The sequence below is a fragment of the Mastomys coucha genome, unplaced genomic scaffold, assembly GCF_008632895.1.
Source record: "Mastomys coucha isolate ucsf_1 unplaced genomic scaffold, UCSF_Mcou_1 pScaffold6, whole genome shotgun sequence".
Lineage (NCBI taxonomy): Eukaryota > Metazoa > Chordata > Mammalia > Rodentia > Muridae > Mastomys > Mastomys coucha.
This window is the reverse complement of record NW_022196912.1, coordinates 117,828,993-117,845,507: the sequence shown is the minus strand read 5'-3', so window position 1 is coordinate 117,845,507 and position 16,515 is coordinate 117,828,993. Positions and strand designations below refer to the sequence as shown.

The following is a 16,515-nucleotide window of genomic DNA, read 5'->3' as shown; positions in this document are numbered from 1 at the left end:
TACTACTCTGGCTTAACCTCTGAGCTGAGTCACACCCTCTTCTCTCCAGGTGTCCCTGATGTTTGCAGAAGCTACCCTCAGGGACAATCCCCACCACCAAGGCCCTGCCCATGTCTTTGCACTGTAGCCACTCATGGCTACATTTCCAAGACAGGGGCAATGATTGGCCCTTGACCCCTGCAAAGCTCCCTGTAGCTCTGAATGTTTGAGGAATCTTACTGGGCCAGGATCTTTGCCATCTATTGTTTGAGACAGATGCTCTTTTGCTAAACCAACATCATCTTAGATTCATAGAAATGGCTCCATTGTTCTTTGCTATGCACAAAATTTTCTTGTTTGTCATCAGACCACCTCTTCCTCTTCATCCTCTTCTTCTTCCTCCTCCTCTGACCTCAGCACATAACTCCCTCCTGTTCCAAAATCTCTTTGGGTGCTCTCTGTGAAGCATCCAGAGTCTTGTTTTATCCTTCATTTACCAACCACAAATGTGATGCCCCAGGGTCAGGTACCCTGCTTGGTACAGTTTGTCCCTGTGGCATCAGGGAACTTGGAAACCATAGTGTCTTGCTGTGTGTCATGGGGAAAAAGATGAAGCTTCTGTGTTCATGAGTTTCCTCACTCATAAAGAGAGCGGAGTGAACACTGCCTGTACACTTTCTCTGCAGGTATACATTTATTGATCCTTTGTGCCTCCCTTTTATTTTAGGTGATGAAGGTGGAGGTGTTCAGCTGTCCTGTGAGGTTGCTCAGTTGAGAACTGAGAGAAAGGCTACTACTCTGATTAGGAGTGCTAGGGGGAGAGGAGCTGGTGTGAGCAACAGGCCCCATGCCCTGCAGGAGCGAGGGCTCCAAAAGTGTGGACAGAGTCAGGAGACCCTGCAAGGATCAGTGGGTGGTACAGATTGTAGTAAGGAAAGAGTGAGGCAAATCTGGGCACCAAGTGTTCCAGGATGCTGCAAATAGACAGGGCAGAAAGTTCCCATCTTAAGCCTTGGTCTGTTGTTCATATGGGTTGGCTGGAAAACTTGCATAGTTCCACCAAGGCTGCAGAAGTGGAAGGCAGACATGATGAGAGCATATCTGGGGAATGGGCCTACCTGCTGGGCCCAGGATAATAGTTGAGGCAGGTAAAGGGGAATAAACAAGGGAGTGGAAGAAAGGCAGAGACCTAGAGGACTGGGAGCCTGACACAAGCCATCCACATGCTCCTGTGATGTGTGACTATTAAAGTTAGTCAGGGTCATTGTTTAATTACAAAAATTCCACAGCCTATGAGAGGATGGAAGCCAAAAAGCACATAGAGACTCAATCTGTTAGCTTGGAAAGAAGCCCCACCACTTGGGAAGTTCTAGTTTTCTAAAGGGTTGATAACCTTGCCCATAAGGGGGATATACTTAGAATGTGAATCTAAAATAATGTATAGGAATTTCCTATCAAAGCTAACAAACATAGGTTTAACTTTTGCAGACAGGAAGTTTTGTTTGAATGTTGTCGCGGCATATGCTTCTGTGCCTGTCTCAGTCATGTCCAGCATAGCCTTGTGGAGCACCTGTGGGGAGACAAACACATCAGCCACTGAAGACCAGGGAGGGTGAGAGAGAGTCCTGGAACAAGCAGTGCATGCTAGCCTCATCTGCTGGGGAATTTCTTTGCTCCTTCTGTGAGCTCTACCCCTGGATTTCCCGTCTCTGCTCAGGGTGTGAGATGAGGGACACCCCGGGTCTGCTCAGTGTCTCAATCTGTGCTGCCCTCAGATCACTACAGCAGGAGGATAGGAATAGGCAACGCCAGGTGTCTTCCCCACAGGCAGCCTCCCAACAGCCCCACAGGGAACAGCCAGTGTGCTAGCAGCCAGTGCAGGCTTCTGTTGAAATTTTGTCTTTTGCTATGTATTGTAATGCTAAGTGTGGCCCTCCAGGACCAGGTTGTTCCAGAGAAGAGAGAGTCTACATGTAGACTAAGTGAACCTGTCCCCAAGCTATTTCTGATGGGTAAATAAAGATGCCAACAGCCAATAGCTGAGCAAAAGAGACATAATTGGGGTTTAGGTTCTCCAGCTTGGGGTTCAAGGAGAACCACAAGGAAGAAGAATGTGCAGGAGGTGAAAGGAGAAGCCAGTGTGGGTTCAGAATCAAGAGAATGTGGCATTGAGGGCTGTCTGATTGGAGTTAAGAGCAGCCCAGATGCAACATATTAAGTAACAATTTGGGGTATCTATAGGAAAGTAGGTTCTAATAGCATTGAAGCTAGGCCACTGCCCAGCTTTGTGTTAAGGCTTACTGTAAATATAAAGAAAGGTTGTATATGCCTTTCATTTGGGAACTGGCAAAAACTAAATTAAAAATTAATTTATGATTCTCCACTGGAATCCAGAGTCAAGTGGTTTCTTTCCCAAGCAGCACATGTTTGGGACTAGGATAATATATGTGTTAAATTGGTGCACATAATTCTGGGATTCATGGTATAAGCCTGGACACAGCTATGCCACCAGGCAGACCCAGACAGCATGCTGGGTGGCAGGCTCACACCTCAGCACGAGGTCTTCTCCTTGGTCTCTCTGAGATGCTAGGAGCCCCTGCTTTGCAGTGAAGTAGGCTGATCAGAGGTCAGAGAGTAAGGCTACATACTGCCTACAATCAAAAAAAAAAAAAAAAAAAAAAGAAAAGAAAAGAAAAGAAAAAGAAAAAGAAAAAAAAAGGTATAGAGAATGAACAGAAATGTAAGATGTCAAAACTATCAGAAACATCTGGATTCTTAGAAAGTGGGCTCCACACAGGAATACTGGGACTGCTTAGTCTAGCACAAGACACTTACGTGGGCCTGAAAATGGTCTTACACAGTAAGATTTATTATGACTCGGTTATTAATTAAACTAACTCATAAAGGGACAGTTGTCTTGCACCTAATCAAACACGGAGCAAAATTTCATCCTTAACTGATCTGTGCACCTTGAACATTCCATACAAATATCTTTCTAGAAATAAATATTGGTTATAAGGTTCATATATTACAGAATGAAATACCAAGAGGGCAAGCCTGACAAGATTCACCTCCAGGGATGCTGAAATGACCTGTTGTTCCAGCTCCCTGTCTGATGCTACTTCAACTGATGCTGTTTCCAGAGACTTGCTTCATTAACAGCTTCAGAAAGGGCTGCTTATCCCTGATGACCTCAGTTCATCCAGCCTTTCAGATGGTTTCAGTCAGGAATTCACTTAAGCTCTGAACTTTCTCAACACATAAAGACCAGACAACAAATAATGCCAGCTAGCTTTATTTTGATTTAACCATTTTTTTCAGTTTCCACTTGGGTTAGGAATTTTTCTTTTGCCCCAACTCAGTAGGAAACAGATATAAAAAGACCATCTTCTAAATCCTTTAAGTTGGGGTGTATAAACTTATCATTTCATCAAGTGTAGATATGTTATCATTTTAAGGGATAATTTACAAATAATTAGGGTTTTAGACAGGGAGGAAACCAAATAGAGAGGTTAGACTCAGGAATTTCTATCTTTCTTGTCCTCTTCTCTATCTTACTTTCTTAGGTAAAGGAAAGGGAGTTGAAAAGAAAAATGGGGGATATTGTAATATTATAGGAAATTAGACAAATAGGGATGAATTATTAAGTTACTCTTAAACAAAGCATTTTATAGCCTAAATCTTAAATTGATAGAAATCTTTATATTTTGATGCAGAATTGGAGTTATATGTCCTTACATTGGCATAGAATTTGTATATTGAGAGTGGTTTAGGCTTTTCATTGGTATAAATCTTGTTTATTGGTACAATGTTTAAAATTAATTTTGGTACTCTATGGCATTGATCCTAAACAACTCATTTAAAACTACAAGGTTTAATTCCAACCATTTAAATAGGTACTATTACAAACTGTTTAAAATAATTAAGAGATGGAAGTTAAGATTCAGATAGTCAAAATCATGGTTGTATTAGATTCTAAATTAGTTTTTTGCAATAAAATGTTTTCAAGGATATTTAAATAGTAAATTACTAAAAAAAAAAAAAAACAAAAAAAAACCCAATGTTTTACAATTCAGTTACTGATAAATGGTCTTCAAAACATTAGAGAACCACAGAATATGGTATTAGATGTTATTTCATTATTAAACTATCTTTTGACTACAAGATATGACTACTCCTGACAATAGTCACATTCTGCTTCCAGGAAGGTGATGAGCATCAATATTTTCATGTGGAGTTGCTTCAATAGAGGGAAGCTAGCCACTGGGCAAGAAATGCCCTAATTTTATTGATATAGAGAATGCTGTTGAAAAAAGGACAAATGGATGCAGGATGGTCATCTGCCAAACTCTGTCAACACAGTACTGACTGGCCAACTGGAGTTAAGAGAACCCAGATGCAACATAGTAAGTAATAAATTGGAGTATTGATAGGTAAGTAGATTCTAATAGAGAACAGGCCACTACACAGCTATTGTGCTATTTAAGATTTATTGTAAATATAAAGGTTGTGTATGTCTTTCATCCAGGAATTAAGTAGCTAAGGTGGGGTAGAAGCCTCAGCTGGGATTAAATAATTTCTCCAACAAGATTCAGCATCTCTTCTGCTCCAACCTCCTTGTGATATACACCAGCCTTGCATAGGGTGTGGCTTCACATTTCCAGACTACTATTCCCTGATGGTACAGATCCCAACCCAGGGCTCTGAGTGAGCACTGGACAGAACACTAAGCACCAACAGACTGTGTACCCAAGAATGTAGTATGATGGTCTCCTATTCTCAGATTTTTTTTTTATCAGAACTGCCATTGATTCCTTGTTATTACCTACTGCTACTATTATGTGTTCTGGTCAAGTAGTAATGGCCAAGCTCTGAATTGAAGAAGGTGGATTGTGGGAGGCCCTGCAGTGGATTGTGGGAAGCCCTGCAGTACAGTACAGATTGAGAACAATGTAGTCTAAAACTCAAGCACTGATATTTTCCCCACCATTGACTTTGTGATGAGTTAAAGTCCAGAGGGTAAAGGAGTGATTGGCTGCACACTCTGAGAAGGACTATCTATATTACGATTTCTCTCTCCCATGATGAGATCTCAGGCATGCGGGTTTTCTCACTCATTGAACATCCCCGCATGCTTACATGGCTTTCATCGTCTACATTCAGGACCCAAAGTGAAAGACCTATGTTCTTTGTCTTACCTGAGAGACTGTTACATTCTTGGCTCCAGTGATCCCAGACAGGTCAGCCTGTGTGGAGAAGAGTTCCCTGATACCCAACCTTGGAAGGATGTCTTCTAGGTTGTACTGTTGGGATAAGGAGAACTTGGGTAGATGGAGTTCATTTATCACCCTGAGAATAAAAGAAAAATTGAAGAGCCTCTGGAACCTGTGCCCAGTCAACAAAACTTATGACTCAGGAGCAGCATTCTATAGCAACTCTTTCTCTGGAGAAGAGCCTTCTTTCCACCCATGACAAGACCACTTCATTTTCCTCTTCCCAATGCATTAATTATTATTCCATGCCTGAGATTATTAGCAGTGGAGAGACAACCTGACTTGGTACTACCTGCTCCTTGACTTAGAGTGCCTTCCTCCGAGATCCACAAAATACATCCCTTCCCTGTCATGCTGACCCTCAGCCATCACTTAGTGACCAATCCATTTAATATTGGACACTGCATCAGACTCAAGATTTCCTGACCCTGGGTTGTCTTTCTCAACCTCACCACTGCATTAAACTTTACTTTTAACTTATTAAATGATTAGTTCTATTTTCATCCCCTACTATCTCTTCCTCAATTACAAGATAGCCCACAAGGATGAGAATCTTTGTCCATTCTTGGCTGATATTCTCTCAGAGTCTAAGTCAGAGCACATAGTAGGTCTTCTAGTCACCATTGCATGGATGGTGAAAGAATAGCTGATAAGGGGCTCAGGTGGCAACACAGGACACAACTGATTCTGAATGTTCATCTCCTGTCAACCACAATTCCCTCTGCATTCCAAAGGCACACTTAAGACTCCTTAAATGTTAGAGACATAAGGAACCTCAGCTCCTTGTTCAAGCTTATCTTGTCAACAACAAAAACCATGGTGAAATCAGGTTTCAAACAACTAAGACAAAGGAGGGGAATTCAACTCAACTCCACCTGTCCAATGCAGACACTTTAACCACTACACTGGATGTAAGTGAGAATCTGAGGTAGAGAGACACTGGCCATCAGGACAGCAGTAGTACAGGGATCAATGACAGTTCTGGGACCTGAGGACATGCACCTGGGCCTCAGTGATTTCCTCCATTTCCTCAGGGTCTCTGGTTGTAAGCTGGCTTCCACCTGCTGCATCTTGCCCTGGTCAGGGAGGATGAACATGGCCTTGGCATTGTTTTTGTAGTTCAGCTCCACCACAGTGCATTTCAGCTCCTCATCCTGGAAGTATGGTGTCCTCAGGTTTTCAATTTTCATCATGGGCACCTTCACAGCCCTCCTCCTGTCTATTACGAATTTTCCCATGAATGTGCCATCAGGGTCAAAGGGCACCTTCCATTTACCTAAAGATGAGGGAAATATATCAGATTATAACAGCAGAAGAAACACTCCCCTTTCTCCCCATTTATGCTCAGCTTCTGAGTTGTGACAGCAATCCATCCATTCAGTCACTCAGAATGTCTCTCTGGGTGGCATATGCTAAACTAGAAAAATCTTTGGCAGGTGGACAAACTGATAGCAATGAGTATCCAGGCTTAGATTGATAAGAGAACTTCAAAACCACAGCCTGGCCACTTGAGCTCTTGACACAGTCAGGATCTGGGGTGGAGTGCGTAAGAGAGACAAGATTGAAGGCACTGAGACTGGAGACAGGGGAGAGTTGAGGCTTCTGTCTCCCTCAAGGGAACCATGTCTAGAAGGCAATGGCTTCTGGGACAAGTTTTAGGCAAAGCAGAACAGCAAAGACTGAGTTCTTCCATATCATGATCAGTTCATAATCCCATATATTGTGGGCTAAGACAAAGATAATTATTCTTCATTGTACACATGGGAAATGGCCACCCTGACATTCAGGGATATCAGCTCAAGTTTATTCCAGATTTCTAGTTTCTGTTCCCACATATACTCTGGGACTTGGTAATAAAACTATTTCTTGCTTTTGGCCTCTTGTAGCCTAGACATACATCCCACCTAGCTGTAAGTAGCATTTGAGCTTGAGTCTGGGGAGAGTTGTGAGAGCCATGTCCTGCAGCCTAACCACTCAGGCTGTCACTCTGTTACCGCCATCCCCTGCCATCAGCAGCTCTAGGACCTTCCTGTCCTCCTGTCCTCTGTCTTCTGACCTCCTGTCCTATATTTTTGTCCATTGTCAACCTGATTTTCTGCCTACAGCACAAGCCTACACTCCCTGTATCCTGCACTAACTTTAATTAGCACCAAATCCACCCAATGTCTAGTAACATCATGACTTCTCTCAGGCAAAAATTTCCGGGCTGTCACCTTTCTTTCTAGTCACTATCGGGCAGGGAGTGATGGGTGTGGGATCCTTGGATTTTCCCCAACTCCCTTTACCCATAATGTCTCCAGTTGAGTCTCCAACTATCATGGACCCAAGTTCCAGCAGATTCCCTGCCCTAGGAATGTGTTTTAGGAATTCTGACCTTTCATATATTAATTTTATAAAAGTAAAATTACAAGAAGCAGTCAGACATTAACACACAGCATTGCCTATTTGACATTCCCCTTTCTCATGACTTTTCCCTAGACCCAGTTTCTCCATGCCCAAAACCAGTTCATTAAACAACAGGCTCAGGGGAGAAGTCCTGTGTAGGAACTGCCCCTGGGGCTCTTCAATAGTTTTAGGTTATGGTACTTTCTCCTTAAGATTAGTGTTGCTAGGCTCCTTCAGGTCAAGAAGTCTCAGTCCAATGGGAACCTGTTGGAAGCAAGGCTATCCAGAGGGATGAATACCTCATGTAGAAGTATATTAAAAATGCCTACTCTAGTCTGACTGAGGGATGTCATTTGTATAGGGAGTAGCCATGGCTTCTGGCTACTCAGGAAGGCTACAGTGGAAGACATGACATTCTGCTAGTCATTAAGTTTAAAGTCATAGCCCAGATCAGCCTTCCTAGATAAACAGCTCAATGTTTCTGTTGGGCATGTCCCAAAAATTACTTCAATATCTAAAAATTCTCAGAAGAGAAGTAAGGGCATTGTGTAATAAGCAGTTAGACAAAAATGACTCTGAGATCCTGAGCACCTCCTTTCCAAGTGTCAGTGTAAGGACACAAGTTCCCAGGCAACAGCCACTCACTCTCTTTACAAACCACTCTCACCTTTAAAAAGGAAGTCATTCACTACCACCATGGATGTCTCCCCATCCAGGTCTGAGACCAGTTCCTTGATCCTCCCCTGGGTCTGTTTCCTCACATAGTCATTGATGAGCTTTCTGGCCTCACGAGGCTGCTGGAAGTCTGCCATGAAGACCTCAGTCTGATACAGGGCCCTTGCCTTCTCCTTGAAGTCTGTCAGGATCTGCAGGTGCTTTTCAACAAACAGGGCATTTCCTGTGCTGATCTGTATCTGGTCCCCTGGCTGACTGAGCCTCTGTAGGAGATGCCCATAGCCCTGATGGATGTCTGCCTCAGGGATCTCTGTGAGATTGAACTTGAGACCTTCTAGAATCTCTTGCAGGGTGTTGCCTTTTGCTCCCAGAGATAAGGAGCCCAAGGCAGATGCGATGGCAAGTGCAGAGAAGACAATATTTTTATCTGGATTTTCCAAAGCCACCTTTTTGTAGAGGTTGTAGGCAAAGTCAGTGTTGATGGAGGCCAATGTGAGACTGTCCAGTTGTTTTCCAGTGTCTTGGCCTTTCTGGACTGCTGTGTCCATTCCCCATGGGCCATCTGAGCAGCATAGGACAGCAGGGCAGATCCCAGACATCAAGAGCCCCAGAACTGCAATGAAGGCCATCTTCTCTGTTCTCCAGGCTGAAAGGAAAACATCTTTTGAGTCTGGGGGCCCAGGTGGTGCTCTGATCATCTTCTAGTTCTCTCCCCTGGCTGGCATCATGCTCTGCTCTGCTGCTCCGCCCTTCCTGCTTCTGTGACTACCCACAGGAGGTGCTCTGACCCCTCAGATGGCAGTACTATATTATTAGCTCCCTACTTGCAATGAGGAAGTACTGTTGCAGAAGCCAATTCTTCTATTTAAGAGGAACAGCATCCACAAAGGTCAAGGGTCATTCCACCCTCACAGATAAAGGAAGAGTAAAACCTGGAGCTGGGCACGGACCATGTGTAATCTCTTCTCCCTTTCTAGATTTGTATAATGCCACATTAGAAGGCAGAGAACCCTATTTGTTGGCATGTGTACAATCTCCTATCAACAATCTCTAGTCCAGACTGAAGGAAGGAACCTTGGACAAATTTTGTAGCACTGAATCTAGTGCAGGTTTCTGGGAGAAGGGAGGTTAATTGGTAGAAAACACTGGAGACATCTCTCTCAATGCCAAAGCCTTGTCTCCCCTCAGAATAGCTATTAGAAGGACCAATAGGGAGAGGTCCTTTCAATGCTACCAGGATACTACATGACTTCAGGCTTGGAAGGCCTCCTGACAGATTGAATAACAAATGTTGTTTGTGTCTCTCATACCTGTACCAAACTTCAATTAGTCTGTGTGGTGGCAAGTAAATATTTAGGTGTCTTTGGGCAGCCTGTTTTATGGCCCAGTGACATAATTGGCAAAAGTGTCTGGCTCATCACTGGTATGAGAGTGGATGTGCAGAATGTCCAGAGGACCAGTTCGTCCATACTCCTCTGCAGTAGTGAGTCACAGTTGAATCCTGTGATTGTGTAAACATGGTCACCCAGCTGTAGCCTTTGTCCATGCTGCACTGGAATTCAGATGGGAAAGTAGATGAGAGAGGAATGGAAAGGCAAGGAAGGATAGGGAAGAGAGGGCACAGGATGGGTTCTGGGAGAAGCAGGAGTGAGGAAGTGCAAGGAAGAGAAGTAAGGGCCATAGGAGGGGGAGGAGTGGATAGGATGTGGGAGCCAAGGGGAAAGTGGACGGCGGAAGAGACTGAAAGAATGTAGGAGGATGGAGAGCAGGAGAGGGAGATTTTAGAGCTTCCTCATGTCCCCTTGGCAGTGACATATCTGCTGTGAAGCCCGAGACTTCAGCAACCTTTACCCTCTGTCAGACAGACACAACCATTTCTTTGGGAAAGCATTTGTCCATGTTTTTTGTTTGTTACTTTTATTGTTTTGTTTTATTTTTAGTGTTTATTTTATTTAATTATGATGCTTTTATCCAACACATACAAAACAAAATAGCTGGTCATGAACACTTAAATGCATCAACTTTCTGTAAATTAAATGAAATTTATTACTCATAAATTTTATATTACTATCAGTGTAATCACATTATGCCATCCACACTTGGTTGAAGTTCTGCTGAAGCCTTTCACATTGCCTATAATTCATTTATATGATATTTTATGGAAAAATGTCTGTGTTTTTATGGTCTAGACTTGGTCTGGTAGAGTAGTATGGTAACAAAAGCAAATAAGGTTTACATTTTACAAGTGTCACAGATCCATTGGAATATGCCCAGCTTTGTGCTGAGATTTATGGCATGGATGTTCAACCTTGCTTGTTATTATTTTCCCTTATACCAACCATCTAAAACCTGGACAACATGAGATACAGTTGTGGGATTTGTCTGTGTTTTCAAACATGTGTGTACTGACACTTCTTTTGCAGAGATTGATCTCTTGTTCATCTAGCCAGTTTTACTTGCAAGTTGGTCAGGGAAGACCCACTATTTATGAATTAATTACTACTTGGTAAATTCATAAATTAAGACAATGAAAATATCCCCTCCTATATGACAATTGTTATTATATTTCTCTGAATGTATCTTTAACCGTGGTACCATATATTTCATTATTTGTATGCCATGTTTTAAGCTTGTCTTGGAGTGATTGTGTATACGAAAGTAACATTATACCCAGAAAAAAATTAATGTGGGCTGTTTGGTTTTAAACTTTATAACTTATGATTGGCTGTAAGAGAAACCTTCCATTTGGGACATCTACAGTACAATGTCGTCATAACACTGATTTTTTTTTTTTTTTTAGTCTATATGTCCCTAAACATGAGATTATTTCTCAGTTCAATACTTTCCCACTATAATATTTGTTTTCATCTTGTTCATTTTCAGTAGATATTGTTGAACATTTTCTAGAAACCAGTTTCACTTGTCATGACCTTTTTTTCTGACCTAAAAAAATTCTTGATTCCCTGCTGCTCTTGATTGACATTACAAACCACATAAATACAACAATTTATAGAATTCCAACTAAAAATAAATAATCCTCTTAGTAGGAATGTGACATACATTTCAAATATCTGATTAATATGCATACTTTTTTCAAATATTGAGGAGATCATAGAGGTCTGTGTCCTTAGTGACTGTGTGAGGGTCATACAGTAAGAGCTCCTTGGAAGAGATGCTTGGCAATAGACTGACTGTGCATTTTGTAGAGGAAAATATTTCATCTTCTTAGAGTGATGGATGACATGCTTCATTTTCAAAAGGTCAAATGTTAATAATATTTAAAGATTTGTAGGCAAAAACATCTGGGATAGCCTGTGTTCCATTAGATTTATTCAACCCCGGCTGCTTAGACACCTGTTTACTGGCCAAATGGATGAAGGGATACAACTGGGTCATGTCACTACTCATGGAGTGCATGTGGTGTCCAGTTGAGGTCCTTGACTGACATTAAGGTGCATTGTCATTGTAGGGACACTTGGCTGCTGCCAGTAGATGGGTCCCTTCTTCTTTCACACCGTGTTCCTATGTGTAGGGTCTCAGTGATCTCTGGGAAGGAAATCCTGTGTGTGTGATTCTCTGCTGACCACAGGTCTACCTTTCACTATGTGTTCTCAGGAGCCTTGAGGCTCAGGTGTGTCTCAGCCTAGATGCACAACTTTCCCTCTGCCTGCAGGCCTCTTGCTATGTTTCCAGGCTCACAGGATTCTTCACAGATGGCCAAATCTGGGCCCAAACCCATCTTTGCCTCCTTACCTTCTGTATGTAGGCTCTATTCTGGCTCAACCCTTGAGTTGAGTTATCCACTCCTCTCTCCAAATGTGGCCTATGTTCCCTGAAACTGCCCTCAGTGACCATTCCCATGACTCATGCTCTGCCATGTTCTCTGCGTTGTAGCCACACATGTTACCTTCCTAAGACAGGAGCAGTGGATGACCGGAGATCTCTGTGGCTCTGAGATATTAGAGGATCACACAGGGCCAGGCTCTTTACCATCTAGTGTCTGATTTGCCCTTTTCCTAAATGGACCTCAGGTCAGATTCTAATAAATGACTCCATAGTTATTTGCCCTGCAACGAATACTCTGTTTGGTCATCTGACTTCTACAACTGCCTTCTCCTCCTCTTCCTCTTCCTCTTACTCTTTGTCTTCCTCTTCCTCCTCCTCCTCCTCCTCTTCCTCCTCTATCTCTTCCTCCTCTATCTCTTCCTTCTGCTCATCCTTTTCATCCTCCTCTTCTTCTTTGTTCCCCCCCCCCACTACAGAACTCATCTTCTAAACCTACATTTTGTTGGGTGCTCACTGTGAAGCATCCAGAGTCTTGTTTTATGCTCCATGTGCCTGCCACTATTGTGATACCTCAGGACTAGACTCTTTCCTTGGTGAAGGTTGTTCCTGTGTCATCAGGGAACTAGAAATACCATAATGTCTAGCTCTGATTTAAGGGGAAATGACTGAGGTTCTTGGTGCCTCAGTTTCCTCATTCAAAAAAGGGACTCATAATAGCATGTGGGACACAGGAGTCACAGAGTGCAGGTGACAATCACTATATCCCTGTTGTCACTAGAGGCCCCCTTACTGCCAACAGGAGCTAAGTGAACACTGCCTGAACACTTTCTGTGCAAGAACATGTTTTATTGATCGTTTGTTCCTACCTATTCATTTTGGGTGATGAAGGTGGAGATGTCAGCTGGGAAGTGGGAGAAAGACACATTTCAGGCTCAAGAATATGAGCTAGTGATGCCAACAGGCCTGGGATACTGACACAGACCATTCATAAGGTCCTGTGAATGTGTGACCACTAAAGTTAGTCAAGGACACTGCCCAATTCCATGCATGTCACAGCCGATCAGAGGATGGAAGCCGAAAAGCTCATAGAACTTGGGAAGAATCCACAATACCTGGAAAGTTCTAGTTTTCTAAAGGGTCTACAATCTTGCCAATAAAATGGAAAACCTCAGAACCTGGGTCAAAAGAGAGTACAAGAATGACTCTCAAAGCTTAAAAAGCATAGGGTGAATTTTTGCAGACAGGAAGTTATATATGACTCTTGTGGTGGCATCTGCTTCTGTGCCTGCCTCAGTCATGTCAGCACAATCTTGTGGACCATCTGTGGGGAGATAAACACATCATCCCCTGGAGACCAGAAAGATCTGGAAATGGGTCTGGAGCAAGCAGTGAGTATTGTCCTCACCTGCTGGGGAATATTTTTGCTCCTTCCATGAGCTCTAACCCTGGTTTTCCATGCCTAGGCTCAAAGTGTGAAATGAGGCATGCCCTCGTCTGCTCAGTGTCTGAATCTGTGCTGCCCTCAAACCACTACAACAGGAGGTCTGGAGTAGACAGTGGTTGGCATTTCCCCACAGGCAGTCTCCCAACAGCCCCCACAGGAAACAGTCAGTGTGCTGGCAGACAGTTCAACGTTCCCTTGAGGTTTGTTCTTTTGCTTTCCATTATAATGCTAAGTTCAGGCCCCCAGGACCTGGTTGTTTTAGAGAAGAGAGAGTGTACAAGAAGACAAAGTGAACCTGTCGCCAAGTTATTTCTGATGGGCAAATAAAGATGCCAACAGCCAATAGCTGAGGGAAAGAGACATAATTGGGGTTTAGGTTCTTGGGCTTGGGGTTCAAGGAGAAGCACAAGGAAGAAGAATTTTCAGGGGGAGGAAAGAGAAGCTACCATGGGTTCAGAATCAAGAACATGTGGCACTTAGGGTTGTCCTACTGGAGTTAAGAGAAGCCCAGATGCAACATAGTAAGTAATAACTCAAGAGTATTGATAGGACAGTGAGTTCTAATAACATTTAGGCTAGGCTGCTGCCCAGCTATTGTGCTGTTTAAGGCTTATTGTAAGTATAAAGGTTGTGTATGTTATTTATCCAGCAACTTAAAAAGCAAAGGTGGGGTAAAAACCTTGACCATGATTAAATAATTTTTATAACAAGTTTCAGCATCATTTCGGCTCCAACCTCCTTTTGATTGATATACACCAGCATTGCATGTAAGATCGAAGTAAACAGGGACATCTTAGAAAAACACTGGGAGGCCAGGAATTTCCTTAATAAGATAAGCTCAGGAACTTTAGGAAGGTAGTGGAACTCTCTATGAAGGGAAAGGGGAATTAACATTCCTCAGGTCACAGGGTGAGAAACTACCTGCGGGTGGGGGCACATTCAGCAGGGTGGACCTTTGCCCACTTTCAGACAAGGGAAGTCCTTGCCACTTCATTTCCCTAAAGTCCAATCAGTTTAAAAAGTCACATTGTTCTACCAATCCCATTGTGTCTAATGGCTGCTGCCCTGAAAATTGTATAAAAGCTCACTGAACAAGTTGTGCGGGGTCGCCTCTTTTCCTGAGGGTCAGAGATGGCCTCAATGCACTGAAATAAAAATCCTCATATTCTTTGCATCGATCAGGCTCCATGTGATTCATTCAGGGGGTCTCCTGTAAGCTGAGGCTCGACAGGGTCTTACATTTGGTACATTGGTCAGGAATCAACTCCTTGTGGGACCACACTGGAGCTGGAATCTGAGGTCTCGAGTTTTTACTGTGGTTTCTGTTGTCTTTCTGTTCATCACAGTCTGAGTTTGTAAGTTTGTTTGAACTTTTGCTTGCAAATGTCCGGAGGCTCAGAGAGCCTATGGTGTGCGGGGAGACTGAAGGACGCTTCAGACCCCCCTGGAGGGAGCCAGGAAGGCTCTGCTCCTTCTGGAAATGGGAAGATAATATCTGGGGGATTCTTGCTATAACCTTGTTTATCTGACCCCTACTGCCTGCAGGAATACCTAGCGTGGCTGGCACAGCTGAGCAACTGTTATCTGGCTTTGTTATCTGTGTGTGCAGGAGTGTCTGGTGTCTGTAATTGGGCCCATGGAAAGGATGAACTGTGTGCTGTCTTTCTCTGTTCTGTGTTCATGGACCTGGACACCCACCCATGACAGAGTTGAGCTGTCTGTGTGGTAATTGTTTTTCTCTGTGTTTCTTGGTATCTTGTTCAATGTTCTTGGACTTAGACTGATGACATTTTTTTGGACATTGGACAGGCTGAAAGACAAGTTATTTACTCTCTGTTTCTCTGAATGAACCATGTGTAGGGACTCTTCCCTCATAGATAAAAGCCTTTCTTTCCTAAAACCCACCCCACAGCTTCCAGCTGTCAGGAGGAAAGAAGCATGGGAGGAGAGATCCAGACCTGAGAAATTTCTGATCCTCCAAGACTCTTCAACAATGGACCTGTTACACCAAGCCCTCGACCTCTAAATATCCCTACATAAGCCACCATGGCCCTGTCAATGCCAGTACCAGCTCCTCTCCCCATAGGACACAGGAGACTGGGGCCATTGCACTCCCTTCACTACAGGGAGGAACGGGAGGAGACCTGAGAGCCAAACCCCCTGATATCACAGTGGCTCTCTCACTCAGGGCATATGGGCCTCTGGAAAAGGACAATCAGGCTATGCAATATTGCCCCTTCTCTTTGTCTAACTTGTAAACTGGAAGGCCCAACCCCCTTTTCCAAAGGGCAGGTTAATCTCTTTGAGACTGTTCTATTTATAATGCAGGGAGCCAGAGACATGGGGGCACTATCGATTGACCAGGCTGTCATTGACAGCGGGTTTCCCCTGACTAGACCTTACTGGAACTTCAGAAGGTAAGGGGCACCCCTGAAGGGGCCAGGCTCCACTTCGCAGGTCTCATGACAACCTACAAATTTGGTCAAGGAATGTGAGGTTAGACAGGGATCAGATGAGTCACTTGCTCCCTTTCTAGAGCAACTCATGGAAGCATTCAATCAGTATATGCCCTATGACTCCAACAGTAAGGAGCACAAATATGGCTTTTATAGACCAGGCTAGTGGAAATACCAGGGAAAAGCTTCAGAGGCTAGAGGAACTACAGGATAAGTTGTTGAGGGATTTAGTCAGGTTGCTGAGAAAGTCTACCATAACAGGGAGACAGAGGAGAAGAAGGAGCAGAGAAAGAGGAAGAAAGAGCATGTTTGCCACGCTCAGACTAGGAATGGGTTTTGGTTCTGAGATCAGGCAGTGTGTTGATTGGATTAACTCTATAAACAGGTAATGAGAGATCCAAACACCAAGAGATCCAGGGGCTTTGGGTTTGTCACATACGCCACTGTGAAAGAAGTGGATGCTGCCATGAATGCAAGACCACACAAAGTGGATGGAAGAGTTGTGGAACCTAAGAGA

At 43.5% G+C, this 16,515-nt stretch overlaps 1 protein-coding gene across 1 annotated transcript in view; it reads right to left on the bottom strand.

Moving 5' to 3' along the window:
* Positions 1 to 658: 658 nt before the first annotated feature.
* Positions 659 to 16,515, bottom strand: part of LOC116079720 (serine protease inhibitor A3B-like) — a 20,667-nt gene continuing 4,810 nt past the window's right edge. The window contains exons 2-5 of the mRNA XM_031355633.1: positions 8,305 to 8,958; positions 6,255 to 6,528; positions 5,178 to 5,328; positions 659 to 1,549 (exon numbers count right to left, since the gene is read on the bottom strand). Of these exons, the coding sequence (XP_031211493.1) occupies positions 1,349 to 1,549; positions 5,178 to 5,328; positions 6,255 to 6,528; positions 8,305 to 8,941 (1,263 nt within the window). The 5' untranslated portion in view covers positions 8,942 to 8,958 and the 3' untranslated portion in view covers positions 659 to 1,348. The remainder of the gene's footprint in view (positions 1,550 to 5,177; positions 5,329 to 6,254; positions 6,529 to 8,304; positions 8,959 to 16,515) is intronic.